Source organism: Neolamprologus brichardi, chromosome 15 (assembly GCF_056152115.1).
Source record: "Neolamprologus brichardi isolate AB-2024 chromosome 15, ASM5615211v1, whole genome shotgun sequence".
In the NCBI taxonomy this organism is placed as follows: Eukaryota; Metazoa; Chordata; class Actinopteri; order Cichliformes; family Cichlidae; genus Neolamprologus; species Neolamprologus brichardi.
The window spans coordinates 18,097,731-18,118,318 of record NC_142118.1 but is presented as its reverse complement, the minus strand read 5'-3'; the positions used below and the strand labels follow the sequence as shown (position 1 = coordinate 18,118,318).

The 20,588-nt window shown below is 38.6% G+C and overlaps 1 protein-coding gene across 2 annotated transcripts in view; it reads left to right on the top strand.

Moving 5' to 3' along the window:
• scara5 (scavenger receptor class A, member 5 (putative)) overlaps positions 1-20,588 on the top strand; it is a 100,091-nt gene that overhangs the window by 27,371 nt on the left and 52,132 nt on the right. For both annotated transcript variants that reach the window (XM_087852083.1, XM_087852084.1), the window contains exons 4-7: positions 18,348-18,547; positions 19,258-19,436; positions 19,519-19,645; positions 19,740-19,908. In XM_087852083.1, the coding sequence (XP_087708209.1) occupies positions 18,348-18,547; positions 19,258-19,436; positions 19,519-19,645; positions 19,740-19,908 (675 nt within the window). The remainder of the gene's footprint in view (positions 1-18,347; positions 18,548-19,257; positions 19,437-19,518; positions 19,646-19,739; positions 19,909-20,588) is intronic.

The window sequence follows — 20,588 nt, the reverse complement described above, 5'->3', positions numbered from 1 at the left end:
ACTTGTTGTTGTAAATGGAACCATGAATTCTGCAGTCTACCAAAACATCCTGTGGGAGAATATCCGTCCATCTGTTGGTGACCTCAAGCTGAAGCACACTTGGGTTCTGCAGCAGGGCAATGATACAGAACACACCAGCAACTCCACCTCTAAATGACTTAAGAAAAACTGAGAAGTTGTGGCATGACCTTAAAAAAGCAGTTTGTGTTTGAAAATCCTTTGATGTATCCGAATTACAACAATTCTGCAAAGATGATTGGGCCAAATATCCTCAACAGCACTGTAAAAGACTCATTGCCAGTTACTGGAAACACTTGATTGCAGTTGATGCTGCTAAGGGTGACCCAACCAGTTATTAGGTTTAGGGGGCAATCACTTTTACACTTAAAAATAAACACATTCATTTAGAAACTGCATTTTGTGTTTTCTTATGTTATCTTTGTATGATATTTAAATTTGTTTGATGATCTGAAACTTTAAGTGTGACAAACATACAAAAAAATAAGAAATCAGGAAGGGGGCAAACACTTTTTCACACCACCGTACGCATGTATCTGGGATTTCCACACACTCTGGGTGCCCTTAAATTGACTCTAAGAACATAAAGCCTTGTTCTAATGAGTTGCTGTTCTCTGGCCATGGCCCTTTCTGAAGAAAAGAGTCTGGATATGTTCCAGCATTCTCAGTAGGAGTCCATTATTGAAGGAGCACGCACACCCGCACTTGTTCAGACCAAAGAAGAAGAAAAGTCAGTCAAGACAAGAGGAGTCCAAAAAGTCAGCAGATGACCTTATTCAGAGAGTCAGACACAGGCCATTAACATGTCAGGGCTAATTGGACCAGATGTCTTTCTATTCTGTGTCCTTTCTGAATACTGCAAAGAACTTTTTTTTAGTTTATTTTGAGGCAAATACAGCCAAGAAATCCAGCAGTAATGATTACTTGCATAGTTGCATCGATATTAATTGGTGGGGTGTAAAATTACTAAACAAATTATATTTATTGCACTTTAGCTCATTTGTTTGCAAGTTTTGATTTCATTTTTATCATGAAACATGGCAAACATTACTGACAACAAAGATAAATCTGCCAGCTGCAAGTGAGTGTCTGTGATATGCTCTTCTGCTAAAAAAATTAAGGAAACATCATCACAGTATAACAAAAGGTCAGTAAAATCTGTTCAGTTAGGAAACATAAACCACTGTGATTCGATTTTGCCTGCTTTGGTGCAAATGAAAATGGCAACACTGGAAGTGTACTTTTATACTGAATAGTTTTTCAGGCGATGATCACATCGAGATTTTCTTTTTGCCTAGTTCAGCTTTTGGCTAGTATCCTTGTCATCCTTGTTATCCTTGTCAAATGGTACCTGCAGCCTATTCAGATTGCACAGGTAGTCCAGATCCTGCTCTGAGTGTCTCCACACTCTTTCATGTCTATCACATGTACTCACAAATAATTGTGCTGCACCAGTGAGCTCTAACAGAATAGCAGTAAATGACTGGGATAAGAATATATTAGCATTTCTGTGACATCTTAGACTTACTATATAGACACACATGTTATATAATATTTATATTGTGTAAACTTACCTTCTCACAGCATCAGTCTTGTTTCATTTTTTGTTTATTGTGTGAAGCTGCAACTCTGTTCATGTTAATTTTAAACAGATCTTCTATGAAGTATAAGGTTTTCATGGTGGCCCTGGAAATGCAAATGCACTGCAACTTCAGAAAACAAGAGTAAATACAAAAGTACTTCAAAAGTAGAAGTTGAATAAAATACAAAGGAAATAGAAAAAAACTGCTACAATCACAAAACAAAAAGGAAAGTGTTTTGGGGAAGGATAATGTGATCAAAATGAGCTATATTTTTCTTAAATTATACTTTTTTTTTTTATTTAACATTTGATTTATTTTCTATGTTCTCCTGTATGTAAAATATGGATTTGATATTTGCAAATCATTGTATTCGGTTTCCTTTAACATTTCCATTAACTACACAGAAAATCTTTAAAAATCATCTTTTTTAATGATTAGTTGTTCAGGCCTTACTGTTTTTATCTTTTAGAAATCTCCAGATGTCATGTCCAGATGACAATCTCTCCTTGTAAACAGGTAGAACTTTACATGTTTACAGTTCAGATAAACAAGGTCGAGAGATGCAATAAAATGAAACACCGCAGTGTGTAAGTGACTCCAACACAAATAAAAACACCATGCCTCACTCCTGCTTGTCTCCATAAACAGCTATAGGGATTTTATAAATCTGCTGCAGTGGGAGGGGGGGGGATAAAGCTTCAGGGATTTCAGAGTACAATAGCAGGCATCCAAATTAGTCTTCTACATGTCTTTTTTCTGTTTTACTGGCAGACTAATTAAGCAGCAACAGATTCCAAATAGTTTTATGCTCATAAACAAACACACTGCACGGGTTTGATCTGTCTAAATGCATGCTGGAGCTGATGTCCAAAGAGGCACACTTTGTACAGTTATGAGAGCTGGCACCCAAAAACTGAGTAGTTATTAGTTTCCACTGTGTTTGGTTGGGCGATAGCTTGGAACTAAAGTTTTAAACAAAGGATGGAAAAGTGAGCAAAAGCAAGTAGATAGCAATGTCTTTAAAGTTGCAATCCACAAAATTTGATGTTAGTTTGTTATAACCAGAGACTGTATGGAAAAGGTGGATTTAGCCACCATGATGTAAACCAATGGGGCTTCACTGGAGCTGGAACTGACTATATTATGATTAGGGGGTTAAGTGCTAAGTTACAAGCTAATGCAAGAGGGGAAAAAATAACTATACACTTGTTCCAGCACCCTGGTCTTCTATCAGTCACATGTCAAAGAGCAGAGGTCTATCACAATGTGCGTGAACAACCAGAAAACCAAAAAAGAATAGTAACCTCTCAGTTTGAGAAACTTGAGTTATTGTTAACTGGATATACATCCTCCTAAAACATAGGCCCTGTACAGATTCCAGTGAAGCAAAATTAATCCTGCTTCCTGATAGCCAACTGGGGCCACAATAATAATAATAGTAAGCTATAAGCTTTATGACAATGCTGTGTGAGATCAAAAGAGAGAGATCACTTTCTTTGGCATGTTTTATGATTTCTTTTTTTAGATTTCACTAGGCAAGCACTGCCTGCCTTGCTTGCCCTGATCGGATGCTATCTGTCTTACCTAGTTTGCATGCTGTTAGGACTTTTCTTCATTCATGTAACACCATGTTGATCTGAAAAATAACACTGATCTGTTGGCAAGAGTATGTTGATAAACTGCACTCAAAGCACACTCAAACCTGTCTCTCTAACAAACAACTCTAATGTTGACCACAGAAATGCTTGAAATGTGCTTGTTGTTTGGTTATCATACCTCCCACTTTGTGTTTCAGTGTGTCTTACGTTTCCTTTGTTCTAAACTGTTTACTGCCAAACATTTAGTATTTAGACATTAAATCTGTTTGTGCAGCTTTCTGGAAAATAGCATTAAGCTTTTTTTCACATTAGTATTTAGAATCAAAGCAATTGCCCATGAAATGAAGTATTTTTACTGCTTTGTTTGCATATATGCTTCAGTTACATACATTTTTTGGCAAATGTAAACCAGAAGAACTGAGACGAGGAAACAGTTCTTGCAGCACAAACCACAGTCAACTTAGTGGTAAACTACTCAGAAAGGAAGAACATCAATAAAATATCAATAATCCCTGTCAGCTGTGCGACTAATGGGGATTAGTGATTAGTGGCAAAGCAGATTTCAGAACTTGGTTTGTCATTTTTAAGAAATAGCACTTGAAATGTGTCAGACCTTCAAAGCATTGTGAAAAAATTTTTGGATACTAAACTGAGAAAAAGTTACTATAATTAATTAAGCCACTTAATATAATTACAAATTCACAAAAAATGCATGGTGGAGCAGTGAACTCACAATGTCAACAAGGCATGTGGATTTACTGGAAGGATAACAGCACAATTTTAATAAACAATTTTTTTGGATAAAAACGTGTATACAGTATGGTTTAGATGGCACCACGCTGATGAAGGCCTATCCACCAACAGCCCTGGATTTATCTGTACTGTTCATCATTGGACATTTTATGTAGACTCAAAAAAAGCAGTGTGGTTTTCAGCTTTCAATCCACTTTGTTAGGTAGGCCTGTTCAATTGCTCATCAATGTAACTGTATAATTAGCCAATCATATGGCAGCAACCCAGTGCGATTAGGCTTGCAGAGTGGGGAAGACAGGTAATTTAAGTACATTTAAACACTGCGCCAGGCAGGCTGTTCTGAGTATTTCAGTATGCAATGATTTATTGGGATTTTCTGAAACAACTGTCTCTTAGGTTTACAGACAAGGACTGGAAAAAGGGAAAACATCCCGTGATGCCTTGTTAATGGCAGAGGTCAGAAGGAAATCTTCAGACTTCTTTAAGCTGATAGGAAACCAATAGTAGCTCAAATAACCACTTATAACCAATGTACACAGAAGAGCATTTCTGAGCATACAAGATGTTGAACTTTAAAGCAGTCTGGTTACAGCAGAAGAAGGCCACAGTGTTGCATTGTATTATTAATCAAAAGGTTTTTAAGATTTCTTTCTTTTTTTAATAATAACTCATTTAATCCATTCAGGAGGCAAAAACAGGTACTTCCTTTGTACGCGCACTCACAGACACACATCCATTAAGTAATTTGGCCTTTCACAGCAAGAGCTTCACTTTGATGTTTGCCACATCAGACAGGGCCCACGCTTAGAAATCAAACAAACTCCACTGCTGTCACTTCATTTGGACATTCCTGCAGCTGAGTTACAGCTGGCTGATTTCCACACAATCTCCCCCAGAGAGACACTTCAACACAACTGCGGAGACCAGAGACATTGTTAGTGCATATCAAAATAAATAACAAAAATCCCACAAAATTAGACATTTATTGGACGCATCTCCCACTTTTAAGCTCTTGTTTAAAGATTTGTCAGATTTAATAAACAAAGTTAAAAGGCAAGTGTTAAGCATATATATTTTTATTGCATCTATTGTAAACCTGTGATTTTACTATATGGTTTACTTATCAGCAGTATGGCAGAACTGGGTCCTACCTATAAAAGCTGCAGGCATGAAAGGATCTATGGATCTAATATCATGACTTTGCACCTAATTATATAATTTCAACCATAATATATACATTTGTAACTTTATCTATTTCAAAATTAAACGTGACACTTGTTAATTGAAAATTAGATGACAAGAAATCACTGACAGCCTGTATGAAATAAGTGGTTTTCTAAAATAAGCAAAACAGTTCCCATAAAACTTGCCTTCTTTGTCTGCCATGTTTAATTCCTCTGCTGTTTCTGTCAAAGAAGATTACTTTGTTGATAGTTATTTTCTTTTTCATCAGTCTATGGTACCAGTAAGCCAAACTTTTAAAGCTTTATTTCCATTTGCTTTCATAGACCAGTGTCCCTTGCAGCAGGTTTTCCACCAAACTGATCTTAGCGGTTACACAGTGTTGAAATAATCAATAAATAAATGAGAGCAAAAGCTGTTTGTGTACCTTTAAAAGAAAAACAAGGACAATAACAAAAACTTGCAGTTATGTTAACTCTGTGGTCTGTTTTGGTTTTGTTTTTTGACCAATGGTCAGAAAATCAGTTGCTCTTTGTTTTCTCCTTTAAGGAGCTTTTGAGCTAAAGAATTGTCTGCTGCTGAAAACAAGGTTAGTAATATACCATAAAGTGCGTTTGTGCATTTCTGGTCCTAAAACCAAAACAATGACCAAAGAGATGTTAAGTATGGCCTCATTTCTGCAGTTAATATATTCATTTGATTTACGATAACATGGCTTTAAACTCTGTTTAAAGTTGGATATGCTGTATGCTGAAAAAGAACAACATAGTGCCCAGTAAACAATCAAAGCCCATTTCTTCCCTGCAGCTGAACTCTTTGGACTTGTTGATGTTGTGTCTGGTGTGGGATGTGGTTTGTGTACTGTGGTGTCCAGTATGTGGTGGAATTATTTATTCGTGGCGACCGACCGTGGCTGACTGAAAATCTGATTCAGATTCAACCCCGTGATAAAGGTTTGAGCAAGAAACATAAACACAGTGAAACATGATGAATTTACTGTGACATTCCCACATATTTTATATTTTAATGTGTCATTCTAACGTTTCAGTGTAATGTTTGGCACTATTGTATATCACCTCATTGGAACTCAAGCTGCTTTTACCTACATTTTTATTCAAATTGTTTTAATGCTTTTCTTTTACTTTTTTGTTTGTTTCATCTGCACCATTTCCAGCAGCAGTAATTTTCTGTGTTTATTGTAGCTGATGTATTGATGCACATTTGAGGCTGAACTCATTTTAACTTCTTTAATAATTATTTACATAGTAAGAAATTGCCATTACAAGTACCCAGCGCCTAAAAAAACACCTTCAGTGTTTTGTTAAATCATCAGTCCAAACCTCAAAATTATGAACCATAAATTAAAACTTCATTTAAAAAAATAAAGGCAGCAAATCTTCACATTGAGAAACATGAATAATGAAATCTGGGACATTTTGCTGTATAATAAATTCTGTGAATAAATAAATCAATGTAGCAATGTTTCACTTCTATAGACATTTGGTTTATTTGTAAACTGATGTATTTTGTATGCTGTGACAGATGAAGCCTAATATCTCCTTCTGGGAATGATGGAAGGAAGAAAGGACAAAAAGCATTGTTCCAGAGTGTCTTTTGTCCCGTCTTCCACCCCTAACCGGTCACGACAGATCGCTGCCCCTCCCACTGGTTCTGGCTGAGTCTCTCCTTCCCAGTGTTGCCAAATGCTTACTCAAGGGGTCAGTTGATAGTTGGGGTTTTGTCTGTATTATTTTAAGGTATTGTCCCGAATTCAAAAATGTGGCACAAAAACAAACCAATGGAGGCCCAGTAGAGTGCAATCAGATGAAGAGTTTATTAAGAACACACGCGTGGGAAGAAGCACACAGCATCACATCAGCGGACTTCTTCGCCCAAAATACACAGACAATGGCTTTTTATAATGTCAGGGTTAACGCCCCTTCACGCGTTATAAGAACATTATTTGCATCTTGGCGATCGTGGCTCAAGAGTTGGGAGTTCGCGTTTGGAAGGTTGCTGGTTCGAGCCCCGGCTTGGACAGTCTCGGTCGTTGTGTCCTTGGGCAAGACACTTCACCTGTTGCCTACTGGTGGTGGTCAGAGGCACCAGTGTCTCTGATCAGAGGCGCCAGTGTCTGGCAGCCTCGCCTCTGTCAGTGCGCCCCAGGGTGGCTGTGGCTACAATGTAGCTTGCCATCACCAGTGTGTGAATGTGTGTGTGAATGGGTGGATGACTGGATATGTAAAGCGCTTTGGGGTCCTTAGGGACTAGTAAAGCGTTATATAAATACAGGCCATTTACCATCTTGAGAACATTATTTGCATCGTTTGCAGACAATGATCAATTTTTAGAGCTAAAGGCAGACACAGAAGTTCCTCTTTTCCAGCATTTTCCAGCCTTTTCCAAATATGGCGATGACTTCAGGCCCTGAAGGCCCCCGTGGACTTGTCCTCCTCTCTGACACATCTTCTGTCACCTGTTACAAAGCAAACTCAAATGCAACAGGTTGCTGAATACATTCAGGCCTTTGCTCAGGCCTGTTTCTAGATTGCATGTATTATATGTGTTTTGCAGGCGTGTATGCAGTTTTAACCTTCTGTAGCTCCAAGTCACTTACACAATAGATCGTCCGGACATCGCTCATATAGTTAAGGGTGGAGTCCTTACTCCACCCTTAACTATATGAAGTTCAAGTATCTCAGGTCATGAGTGAAACAGGAGACTGGCAGATGAATACAGTTTTGCAGATGTTGTGGTGAAGAGAGCTGAGCGTGAAATTGACTTTATTTTTTGATCAATCTATGCTACCTTGATCTATGGCCATTATCTGTGAATAGTGACTATAAGAATGAAACTTAAGAAACAAAAAAGCTTCCTCCAAAGGGTGACTTTGACCACCTTCAAAGACAGGTTGAGGATCTCAGGCATTTGGGAAAGTCTGACTAAAACCACTAACCCACTGAGCTTTTTTTGGAAACTTAACATGATGCCTCCTGGATGTCTCCTCGGTGAGATCTTTTGGGCATATAAGAAACTTCCAGGCAGACCTAAAACACACTGGAGAGATTATGTCTCTTAATCAGACAGATGGCTGGGTAGAAAGAAGGCTTGAGATTTGCTACGCCCATGAACCAAACTCATGTATACTGTTAAAAAGGAATGGGTGGAGTTTCCTTCTGTCACTACTGCAGCACCAAACTACACACAGATATAGTTAGACCTATACTATTTGGACAAAAGTATTGACCACACCTTTTTGAAGCCGGGTGCTTTAAGTTTCATAGTAACAGAGTGTTTAAAATCTAGCCATGCAGTCTGCCTTTAAAAACATTTTTAAAAGAGTGGGTGGTTCTAAAGACCTCACTGAGTTTGAGCACAGTAAACGAGTCAGTTTGTGAAAAAGAAATGCCTGGAAAGAATTTCTTGATGGGGTTTCTGGTTTAGCTGGGCTGTGAATTTAACAATCATGTTTTTGGTCATGCATCAAGAATTTATACAAAACTATGTCACAAATTCAGGATCGTGATAACATTTTATATCCAAAGAGTCAAAGATCAACTGATTTTACTCAAATTTGCCAGTAGATGTTATATGTAGTGATAGTAATTTTAGTTTCCTTGTTTCTTTCTGTTTATTTTATTCTGATTCTCTGCAATTGTTTAAAAAAAAGAGCTGTCTATTTTAATCTTTATCACACTCCAGTTTCATCAAAGCAGTAACTAAGCTTTACTCCTGATATTAATCCAACCTTTTGTTTTTCTTCCTCTTCAAATAAAGTAATGTCTGTCTTTTTGATGTGAGCTTAAAGAAGGCAGGTTGTTCACTTTCGGATTTTAAGGTCCTGTAATTTCATTCTCATTCACTGCTGGAAGGCTTTCAGGTCTGCAGGTCAGTAAAAGACTCTTTCTTCTTTATTTCCTTCCCTCTTTCCTGCGTTGGCATCCCTTCAAAGTCAAGAAGGATGTTGGTCAGTTCTTGTCTGACTACTGGCCGGTCTTTTTTAGTTTTTAACACATGTGAAAAACAGTGTTATACAATAACGTCTGAGTTTGTGTTTTAGACACACTGAAAATTGCCTATTTTTAGGTGAGAAACAGCTGTTTTAATGGTTCTCCAGTTTGCTATTTTTCATCTGTCTCGCAGGTCAGATCACTTTCATTGTTGGTTGGTCAATTATGAAATCTGCACCAAATTGAATTTCTGTTTTAGAGCTACATTATATGGTCTGTGAATGTTGCATTAGTTTAAGTTGTCTACTGAAAAATTGTGTCAATATTTGGTTAATCTTTTTTAAAGAAAATTTGCATCTCTGCCAGCTTGAATGTCTCAATAGCTAAAATGTTTTCTCAGTTCTGTTTTGATTTTTTGAATGAATAAACCAGTTCCAGCCTCAACTTGATGGGACTGTTTGTTCTGGCCCTACAGTGTTGCTGTATTTGGGTTGGATAACTGGTGAGCCCGGATATGATTCAAACGCAGTGCTCTGGTTAAAGTCAAGACAACACCTTCTCCACATCGGTGACTGATCAGATGTCTTTCCTTAAAATGAAAGTCTGTATGGAGATGGAAAGGTCACCATCACAGAAGGAGCAGACAAGTGGAGGCTCTGAAGTTTTGTCACAACTCTATCTGCCATGTCTGACTCCTTCATGGAGGTCCACTGATGAAAATCTTGTGAGCTTCAAACTTTTGCTTTGATTTTGCTTTTATTTATAGTGAAGCATAGGTCTGCATAATGAATAGGTGGACGGGTATCATCATAGAGATTATATTTACATTCCTACTTTTATTCTGTGGGCAACAAAAATCACACTTGTGATGAGAAGTTTGAACAGAAAACTCAGAACCTGCGTATTTAATGCCACACACATGATCCCAGACTGACCAATGTAGTGTATACAGAGACCACACTAACTAGGAACAGTCGAAGTTGGTGTGGTCTTTGTATACTTAGCTTCATATGCACTGCAACTACAACTACCTTTGTATATCAAACAGCCTCCAGAAAGCAACTCAAACTGATTCTGGGGCTATAAAATAATTGACATGACATATTGCAGCTGCGAAGAAAGATAAACAGTACAGAAAGAACAATGAACTCTGCTATAAGAAAAAAATTATTGCTTGTCTGACAACTTCATTTACCTTGTTTACTCGTGTGTGTGTGTGTGTGTGTGTGTGTGTGTGTGTGTGTGTGTGTATGCATTTGTGCATATGTGTGTTTGCATGTCTGTGTGCTGGCATTCATTACCAAACTGCATCCAAACATTTGAGTATGTTTATTTTTATGGATGATTGTTGCTGGATTTTCCAAGCCAGAAAGAAGCTGGAATATAGGATCAAGGGCAAAATAGTACACAATGTATATGCACTGGCTACTTCATTAGATATACCTGTTCAACTGCTCATTAATGTAAATATATACATCAGCCAATCAGATGGCAGCAAGTAAATACATTTAGGCATGTATGGTCAAGAATACCTTCCAAAGTTCAAACGGGACCATCAGAATGTGGAAGAAGTGAGAGAAAGTAAGTTTTACTAGAATATATATTATTTAGCTCAAAAAGTTAAGACCAAATATACAGATTTAATATTTTGAAAAATTGTAATTTTTTGGAAGCAAAAAAAATTGTAAATAACATTTGTAGACAAACCTTTTAGACAATAAAGACGCAGTATTTTGAGAATAATGTGGTAAAAACTGTGCGCTGTGTACAACTGAAACAAAAAAAGCACTATTGAAACTCAGTTGTTTGACTATTTGGAAATAGGAATCATTGCTAATGTTGTTCTCCAAAGCACCCTGAAATATCTCACCATGTTATACAAATTTGTACAAAAAAATGGATTTTGTACAAAATCCATTTTCATTCACTGAATCTGTTTGTAATGGTCCTTAAAAGAAGCTGCTTTCATTTCTTTGAAACACACACACACACACACACACACACACACACACACACACACACACACACACACACAGAGAGAGAGAGAGTGAGAGAGACTTCCTGTGTATTAAGCAACTTTATTAAAAAGCCTGTGAGAGAGCTAAACAGGGAGATTAGTAACCATGGGTGCAGGCCAGAAGACAGAGCACTGCAGGACATTTGACTTGTACACAACAGAGCAATGGATGATAAACCAAGTACCAAGTATGGTGACATGACAGAAAAAGACAGCAGCAGAAAAACCTGTTTGACACAAACGTGAAATGGGAACTGTTAGCCTTCAGAGTAAAAGTTACAAAAGGATGGCTTGCTGTGATAACACAAAACTTTTACTTCAAAGGTGAACAGTCTCCGTTTCCAGTTTGGGTTGTACTTTTTCTAGTTTCACTAGCTGGTGAACACTATAAACAACTTCTTTCACCATGTAGCAACTGCCAACAATCACTCACCAGTCAGTGAGGAAATACACATTTTTCTCTAGTGACTGAAAGTTGTTGATGGGCCGCTGATTTGTCTCTAAGCCTATGTGATGAGGCCTAAAATAGACCAAAAACAGACCACCAAATTAGGAGGGCGTGTAGTTACGTTAAGATAGTGATGCACGCCAACTTTAGTTGCCTGCTGGAAGTAGCTTGGAGGCTTCACTTCATTCACTGGCTCTGTTGTCAGTGGCGCACACCCATATAAAAGAAAAACGCACCAAAAAAGCAGAAATTAACAGTGCAAATGCTTTATTAGATCCAAAGTAACTTTTGGTTCTTTTGTAGCAAAACATTTTGTGGATGTAGTTTGACACCAGAAATACTGAAGCATGTTTCACAAGATACAACGTCTGTAATTTTAGCACATTCCACACAGAAAACCCTGAACTGTAACTTCAAAGATGGCTTTGCAGGTCTGTCTCAACATCCCAGAATATCTTCACTATCCAAATAATGCCTTCCCAGTTTGAAACCTCACTGTTCAGTTTAGATTTCAAAGCGGAATTGGAAATGATCAGAGATCAAAATACCTTTCGAGGCCAAAGGACAGACCTATAAGCAATCAGAGCATTGAAACACTGATGAGGACTGAGAGATGGAAACTGTAAATGGAATACAGAGATGTCAGCCATCAAATCAAATACAAACCATATCAGATAAACAGTTGTGATTGGCTCGGCAAAAACGAGGCCAGGTCGAACTATGTTTCAACAGGAGAAGAGCCAGATGGATTCTGCCAGAGCAAAGGAAACATGAGCTCTCAGATTTGACTGATTCTCAGGCTACCAAGGTCGAAAACTCAGATCGATCACTTCACAGGACATTGCACTGACTTAAGTTCATTTCCTGCAGACTTATCTTGACCGTAATCACCACTGGCCAAAACCTAACTATTACGTTGATGTTGGATTTTGTATCCAAAAGGAGGGTGAGTAACCATATATATGTTATAAAAGTATGCACACACACACAGAGGATGCAGATAAAGAGATAAATGAAGGCAACATGTTGGCTTTGGCTTTGCTCACACAGGAGTGCAACTCTGATAGACCCCATTCTGTCTCCCCTCGCTGTCAAACAATGTCAAACAATTTTCTTTGTTCGTGGGTGTGTGTGTGTGCGTGTGTACATAGGGAAATACTTTAGGTTTTTCACGTACATGTACAAACATTTAGAACTTACCACTAGGTCTCCAAGGTATCTACGTGTAATATGACACATAAGTTACAGGCAATAACAAAGTTGCCAGATATTCACAAAATCAACACAGCCTCTTATTTCTAAAAGTACAATACTTTTTTTTTATAGGACAAACACAACATCTTACACCCATCATCGTCCATACCATCACTGTAAGTGGTACGCAGCAAATGTTGTGATGCAGTATTGTCTTTGCCTTTAAGTTCCTAAGACCCAAACTCTTCCACGGCATGCATTTTTAATTTCTTTTTGATATTTGGGCTGGTTGGGTCCCAATGAATGTAAAAACAAAGAATTACCAGATTTTTTTTTTTTTACCTAATTTCTGATTCTAAGAAAAATGAGAGCCACATATGAGGATATTCGTTTAAAATTTTGATAGAACAATAGCAGTATAATGTCCTCGTAAGTGGATATCAGGCCCTTGTAGAGCAAGATTGAATATTTTGGTCTAAATAACCCAAAATGTGATGTCCACATATGTGGACGCCAGGTCCTAGGAGGTTAAGTTCCTAGTCCTCTCTGATCACCCTGCTTTTGTATTTATAGATATAACTAACATGAAAGTGCTTCTGTAGACTTGCATGAATCATAACTGCATTGCACACAGTCTTTCCACTTCAAGTGATTTTTTTTTTTCACTTCCATTTTTGACCAATTTGTTAAAATCTGAACGCCCCTAAATCTGTTTGGTTTTGATATTTTAGAGCCCATAAACGCTCAGTATAGTCTTATATCTTATCTTATGCCTATTTTCAAATCATCTGTTGCACCTATAAGCACATTAAATGGGATGTCATAGTGCACCTGTACATCACTGGATCAGGGCTAATGACATTTTTAGGGATTTTGAAACCTAGTTTATAGTTATCACATTGATTGTGTTGTGCACCAATGTTACCAAAATCCTGTCATCACTTATACTGGTGCTTGAGGTGTCCCAAACTCAAAGCCTCGGTATAGTAAATTTATGTACAAGGCCTCTTTTAGCTGTGGACCTGGATGCACCAGGTCATGGCATTAATAAGGCAGTTCTATAATTCCCAGTTTGTGACATTTTAATCCAGACCATGATCTTTTCCTAAAGTAAAAAGCCAGGAGGGGAATGTGTACACTGTACTAAATTCACATATGTATAACCCGTGACATAAAGAGAAAGAGTTTAAAACCAATTCACCTGCGCAGCCTTACTCTAGTGGTGACAGTTACATCTGTAACCTCACGCTGGTTGTTTCTTTTAAACGAACCATCTAAACAGGCTTTGCTCAGAACAGGGTGGTTTGCTTCGCTGAATGCAGATGATACCTCAGATCATCTGCACATTCATATGTACTGACAAAGTGGGACTCTTCCACATTACACAGAGAAGCCCAGCTGTTGAGCTGGCCTGTGCTCCCAGCATTTGATACATGAATGGATCAAGTGTCTGCCTCCTCTGTGTCTCGACAGAAGAACTCAAAGACCATGAAGCTGTCAATATGGGGCTAATCTGTTTTGAATATTTCTGCCATGCCACTGTGTGTGTGTATGTGTGCTTGTGCTCTTGTGTGAAATACACAGCAAAGAATAGAAGGGGGTTGGAAAAGAGACAAGATGACTTTCCCATCCTACAGAGCTGAGCTTTAAGAGCTTTGAAATGGATTTGTCAGGCGTATGTCTCAACTTTCAAGCCATTTCTCATCAGCTTTGCCTGAAGTCACACCTTAAAAACTGAGAGGACCTTAATGATTGGGGTTAATGACTGAAAGAGATGTACAAAAACAAAAGTCTTGAAACACCCTTCATTTCTTTCTATTTTACTTCCAAGGACCAAGACTTTATTGTAATTTTTCAAGCGGTATTGAGCACTAGTTCTCCAGGTTTTCTTAATGCCTCTCTTTTTTTCTTGTTTTTTTGGACATTTACTGCTTAATGTTGAGAGAATTTGTTTTCTGAAGTCAAACAAAGAAAAGTCTTTGAATGAATAAAGCAAAAAACAAAAAAAAAATAAGCAGAAGAACTTTGGCACTTTGTTTCTAGCACCCTGTAACAAAAACCCCTCATTTGTATCTATGAAAAATATCAATGATAACATCGTTTGACAGATAGAAACTTTTAGACCAACAAGTTCATTCCTAAAGAGCTATTAGCTGAGAACTTGGTATATCTCAGCATGGTGTGCAGTGTGTTCCAACAAAATTGAGAAAACTGGACAAGTGGAGGATAAAAAGGAAATATCAATCCTAGAAAACTGAGCAATATTTAAAAGTCACATGCTTAATAAGGGTAGACAGAAAAGACCTGACAAAGGACCTGAGACATGCATCTGGACCTTTAGCCAATCCATTTACTGCTCACTGAAGCCTCATCAGCAATCGTCTCAGTGGAAGGATGGCTCTCTAAAAGCCATTCTTCATAAAGGGAAATGGGAAGAAAGCGCTGAGGTATACTAAATTACAAACTGGACTGAAAATCCATGACAACAGGTCTGAGGGACCAGTGAATCCAAATATCCGCAGCCATGTGTAAATCACTGTGAAAACTCTGTTTGGGTCTGCATCTCAACCAGTGGTGTTGATGAAATCTTCATGCCATATTTTTCATAGCTCATTAATGGAAGGATCCATTTCCTCAACACAGGGCCACAGGTCAGACAGATACCCATCCAACTGCCATAAAACACTGTGGCATTATCTGGACAGGTCACCAGTCTAGGGTCAGCACACAGAGACAGACACCCATTTGTGCTCATATCACAGACCAAACCACCAGTTAGCCTAACATGCATGTCTTTGGATCGTATGAGCTCTGTAGAGAGAACCCACATACACACAGGGAGAACATGCAAGCTCAAACCCTGGACCTTCTTTGTGTGACATCATAATGCCTGAAACCATAAGACAACATCCAAGGTCCTGCAAAACATGTGTTGGCAGATCATGTTAAATTGCAATAATAATATTTATTTATAGAGCACTTTCTAAACTCGCATGTACACAAGCAGCATAGAATAAAGTAAACAGTGACTGACAGACTGTAGCGCCTCATTCTCTGAAAGCTGCCCAGTGGAGCAGAAACATTTGGTCTCAACATGCAACTGTTGCTATGTCAGAAGAAATATTTATGCACCCTACATTTAGTTAGCTGACAGCTAATGAAAACTATGTACAAGCTACCAAGGCCCTTGTCAATATGTTAAGTTTATGCCACATCGTTCTATAGGCTTCATACTGTCAAAATGATTTTGCATAATTTATAGAAACACAGCAGCCTGAAAATGGCATTTATATATTTGTTTCATCAGTGTCAACGTACTTGTTGCAGATGTAGTTATAATGAGTTTCGCCCTTCTTCTTTCACGCACATCTTTTTTTTCTTTTGACTATATTCAAGTTTCTGTCTGTCCATTTAAATGCTCAGTGTTTCAGTTAGAAGTATGTAAAAACCTCCAGTTATCCTGCTGTCGTTAGTCCCGCTTTACTACAGCTTTTAAGCTATTTTAAGTTGTTTTACCAGTAGATGGAATTGGCAAGGAGACACCTTCATGCAAACCAAAGTCAGTGGAGAAACATAAATTGTTTCCTCCTTCCTTTTCCCTCTGGTCCTTTAAGCAAATATGACAAAGCCAAACACAGTTTAAAGTAACAAGTCAAAAATCCAGTAAAGCGATGCAAGGTTCTCAGATAGCTTGTAAAGAAAAGGTTTAAAAACACCAGTGACTCTGTTGACCTGACCTATTAACACGGGTAATTTCCCAGCTTCCCAGCTGTGACCGGAGAAGCTGTGTTACCTCAAGCTTTTAGCTTCACCTCAAGAGTAGATAATATATAAATATCAGGCTTAGTACAGACTTGTATAAGATTAAGATGTGTATATAACATTAAGAGAGAAACTCTTCACAGTCTGAAACAGTTTTTTAGTTTAGGCAGGTGAAGAAGAGTGGAGATGACTGATGTCTAAAATAGTCTTTGAAAGATAATAACGATTACATTTTCAAAATAGTTTTAAGACGATACAAACAGTAACTTTGTAGTGTATACACCAACATTTTTTTTTCTTCTAACATTCTCAGTGTTTTCAAATGGGGAACCGTAACAGGCTGACGTCTACATCTGTCATCATTCAAGCGTTTTTCTGATCATGAGAACCAAACTGTGTAACTTGAGCTTTGCATTTCTACTCATGGTACCTGTCCCAAACAATAAGCACAACTGCAAACAAGATTTGCCTGTGCGATTATCCTTCTCCTTCTTCCTTTGCTCTATTTTTCATCACTTTCTTTCTTACCTCCTCTTCTTTTTCTTATCCTACAGCTTCTTGTTCATGTTTTCCTTTCTTTGTTTTCATGTACTGATACGCTCCATAGTGTCAGGTTCTGCTGCTGCTGACAGACCATCATTTAGCAATTAAGCACCCTGTGTAGTGGACAGATTGCAGCTTATTTAGTTTTTCAGGTCATTAGGAATAAACCTAACACACATAATGAGATGAAATTCAGATGGTTTGTTTGCAGTGCTGCGGCTTTGCAGCACTTTTCTTTCCCTGAAGTCATGCTGCTGATTTCTGGCCACAATGCAGGAACATGAAGCCACACATGCAGAAACACACTGCTGTCTTAGATTCATGGTAACGGGAATATTCAGAGTGTGTGATATCGAGCTGTTAGGGGCATTAGCGTGTCGAGGAACATGTGTGAAGGGAATAATCTGCTTCCTCCCATTTCCTCAGTTTGTCCTTTTTCTCCTTTTGAAGGTTTTTCACACACTGGTCCTGTAGAGAAGAGTTTGCCATCGTGGCACAGCACTGAGGATCTGGTTTCAAAATATCTGCCAGGCTATCAAGCTGTTACTATGCAGCATGCTTTCAACATAACATAAAACCATGTTGGTTTTTCTCATTAGATACGGTACAGAAGAGAGCGAAGGCTAGAGAAGGGACCTTTATGCAACAGGAAAATGCAAGACGAGAAATTTTCCTCTGCGCTTTAACCATCATCAAATGCGATGTTACAGCTAAACAGCCACTACTTAGATTTAACCATGTCTCCAGAATTGAAATTCATTAATAGAAAGGATTCACTTTGGTTTTATGTTTAATGTAGAAGGACAAAAAAAAGTCTCCTCGTCCTCAATTTTGTACTATATAACCCTTGTAGGTGTTGATGTCAGAACACTAGGTAGACGGTTAAGAAGGAGGGAAGTATGTTTGAAATGGAATTTTTATCATAGGAAGTCAATGCATCATACCTGTGAAACAAAACTCCAAGCATTGGATAAATACCGGCATGCAGAAGCCAACTTCAGCATTACTCAAAATGAAGGCAGAATTTCCACAATGTCATGTTATATATGCACTCCAAGTAAAGAAACTCGTAAAACTATTTAGGTCTTGACTTAACCAAACAATACATTCAGCATAAATAGACAACCAGAATCACAGCAGGCGCCTGACTCAACATCTGCTCTACATTACAGTGCTGGCGAGCGCCGTGATTGATAGTAAATGAAACTCGATTTGGGGACTTTTGCTTTAGCTGAGGGATCGTTGCTTCAACACTTAGAACAAATCTCTGACTCTCTTCCTCACTCTTTCCCTCCCCAGTCTCTCGCTCCCAGGTGTCTTCTCAGCGGCAGGAGGTGCTGACGGAGAATGCGACCCGGATGTCAGAGCGCTCCCAGCTGCTCCAGCAGACCCTGGGAGAGGAGTCCAAACAGGCTGACCTGCTGGAGAACATCTGGAAACTGGAAAACCTCTTCCAGAACCACAGCAACTGGCTGCAGAGGCTGGAGATCTTCATCAAGGTACAACACAAGATATCTGGATGCCCCATTTTATTGTATCTTAAATGTTTATAGAGGAAAGCGTGATTAATGAAGGTGGCCCAATTTAAACAGGAATACTCAGAAATGGTTCACCCCAGGCATCATTGAGTGTTTTGTTACTTTGATCGTTAGAGACAAGCTCGTCTCCCCCATTTGACCAAAGAACAGATGCCCAGTCACCCTGTAGTGTTTTCAAGAATACTCTTTGGGGCTCTTCTATTCCACACCTCTGCTGTTAGCAGGAGCCTAACGGACTGGCCTGGGATCTGTAGCTCACTTGATTGGGTTCACAGTAGGCACAACAGTTGGTGGTACTTGACCTTTTTTTGCTTATGGATCTCCTCTGTCTGATCTATCCGGGAAACAGTGATTTAGCAAAAACATTTCTTTTTTTATGCCTCTGATGTTGACACCAGATGTGTTGGAGAGTTCTTTTAAGAATCTCTACTACAACCCTTTCTCAACCTTCAGCTGCCAGTGGTGTTGCATTGGTACGGCCACTGTTCGGAGGCCATGGCTCAGTTAGGGGCTTCTGCAAACTGGCTAGCTGGTGAAAAGAGAAGTGCCAAAGAGGAAGCATTGAAGGGCAACAAACCAACAATCCATGCTTAATTAATTTAAGTTTAAGGTTGAAAAATAAAGGCTGATGATAGAAATACTACCATTAGTCCGAGTCCTTTTCCTTGCAGGGCTTGGAGGTGGAGCTGAGGAGCATGCAGGCTCACTCTCTACAGTCAGAAGGCTACCTGGTGCAGTTGGATGACAGGTTGTCCTCGCTAAGCAGCTCCGCGGGTCGGAACCTGACGAGCTTGAGTTCGGAGGTGGCCCGAGCATCCACGTGGCTTCGTGATCATGACGTCCTGCTGAGGTACACGTTTAATACAGTTTTTGTAGTCTACTGCATTTAATAACATTCAAATGGACTTCTGTGGGATTCTGATTTACTTTAGGGAAACCTCGAGTCATGTGAGTGACCTGAGGGAAAAATTAGACGAGGTCAACTGGACAGTGGGAGCTGTCAACCACACCTTCAGCAACGATGTCAGTATTCACCATTTGAAGATACGTGACTTACAGGTTAGATGTTCGTAATAGCTTGCACAAAAGTTACCTCTACATCAGACCTACTTTTCATAAACTTCATAAAGAGTCATAAACGTCCCACATTCAGATCCAGATCAGCAACATAACAGAGGACACCAGCAGTTTATGGGTGACCCATGTCCACACGGAGGCTCAGTTGAGGAATGAAATGGAGATTCTGAACACAATCACAGAGGACCTGCGTCTGAAGGACTGGGAGCACTCCATGGCTCTGAAGAACCTCACAATATTAGAAGGTGAGCAAAAAGATGTTGATGTTTGTTCTCATCGGCAAAATATGAATAGGAATGAAGAAGAATAGTTGGAGTATAGCGTTAATAGAGAATAGAGAAAACATTTATACTTTATTAAAAACTTGAAAGAAGACCTCTAAACTGACACGCAACACGCAAACAGGTCATTTGGTTTAAATTCTTCAGAAATATGTGCTGATAGATTCAGTTAGTAACTAACTAAGTAAGTAAAATGCATTTTATAGTACATTTCACAGATAAAAATCACAAAGTGCTGAAATTAAAATATGACACATCATAATAATGTAAAAACATAGAACATAAAAGCATTAGCGAGAATGGCTTACATGGTACACTTACTGAATTTGCTGAACTTGCTAAACATCTTACTAAAGCTCTTCTGTAGAATTATTCTGCTACATTGTCTTCTGTGATCACGTAATACCCCATGACTTCATGATATTGAGACTGTGGCTCTATAGAAGCTGCACCATCTGTTGCAAAACTCCTTGTTCTTCATGTAACTGCGGCTTGCTTTTCATTATTATCATTATGGCTGAACAGTCAGATCCCTCTGAGAACCTAGAGCTTTTGCATTGTACTGTAAAGCCAGCGTGACCTTTATAAAATAAAATGTACCTTATATATCAAGAGAATACATTAAAAACATGCAAGAACATGAG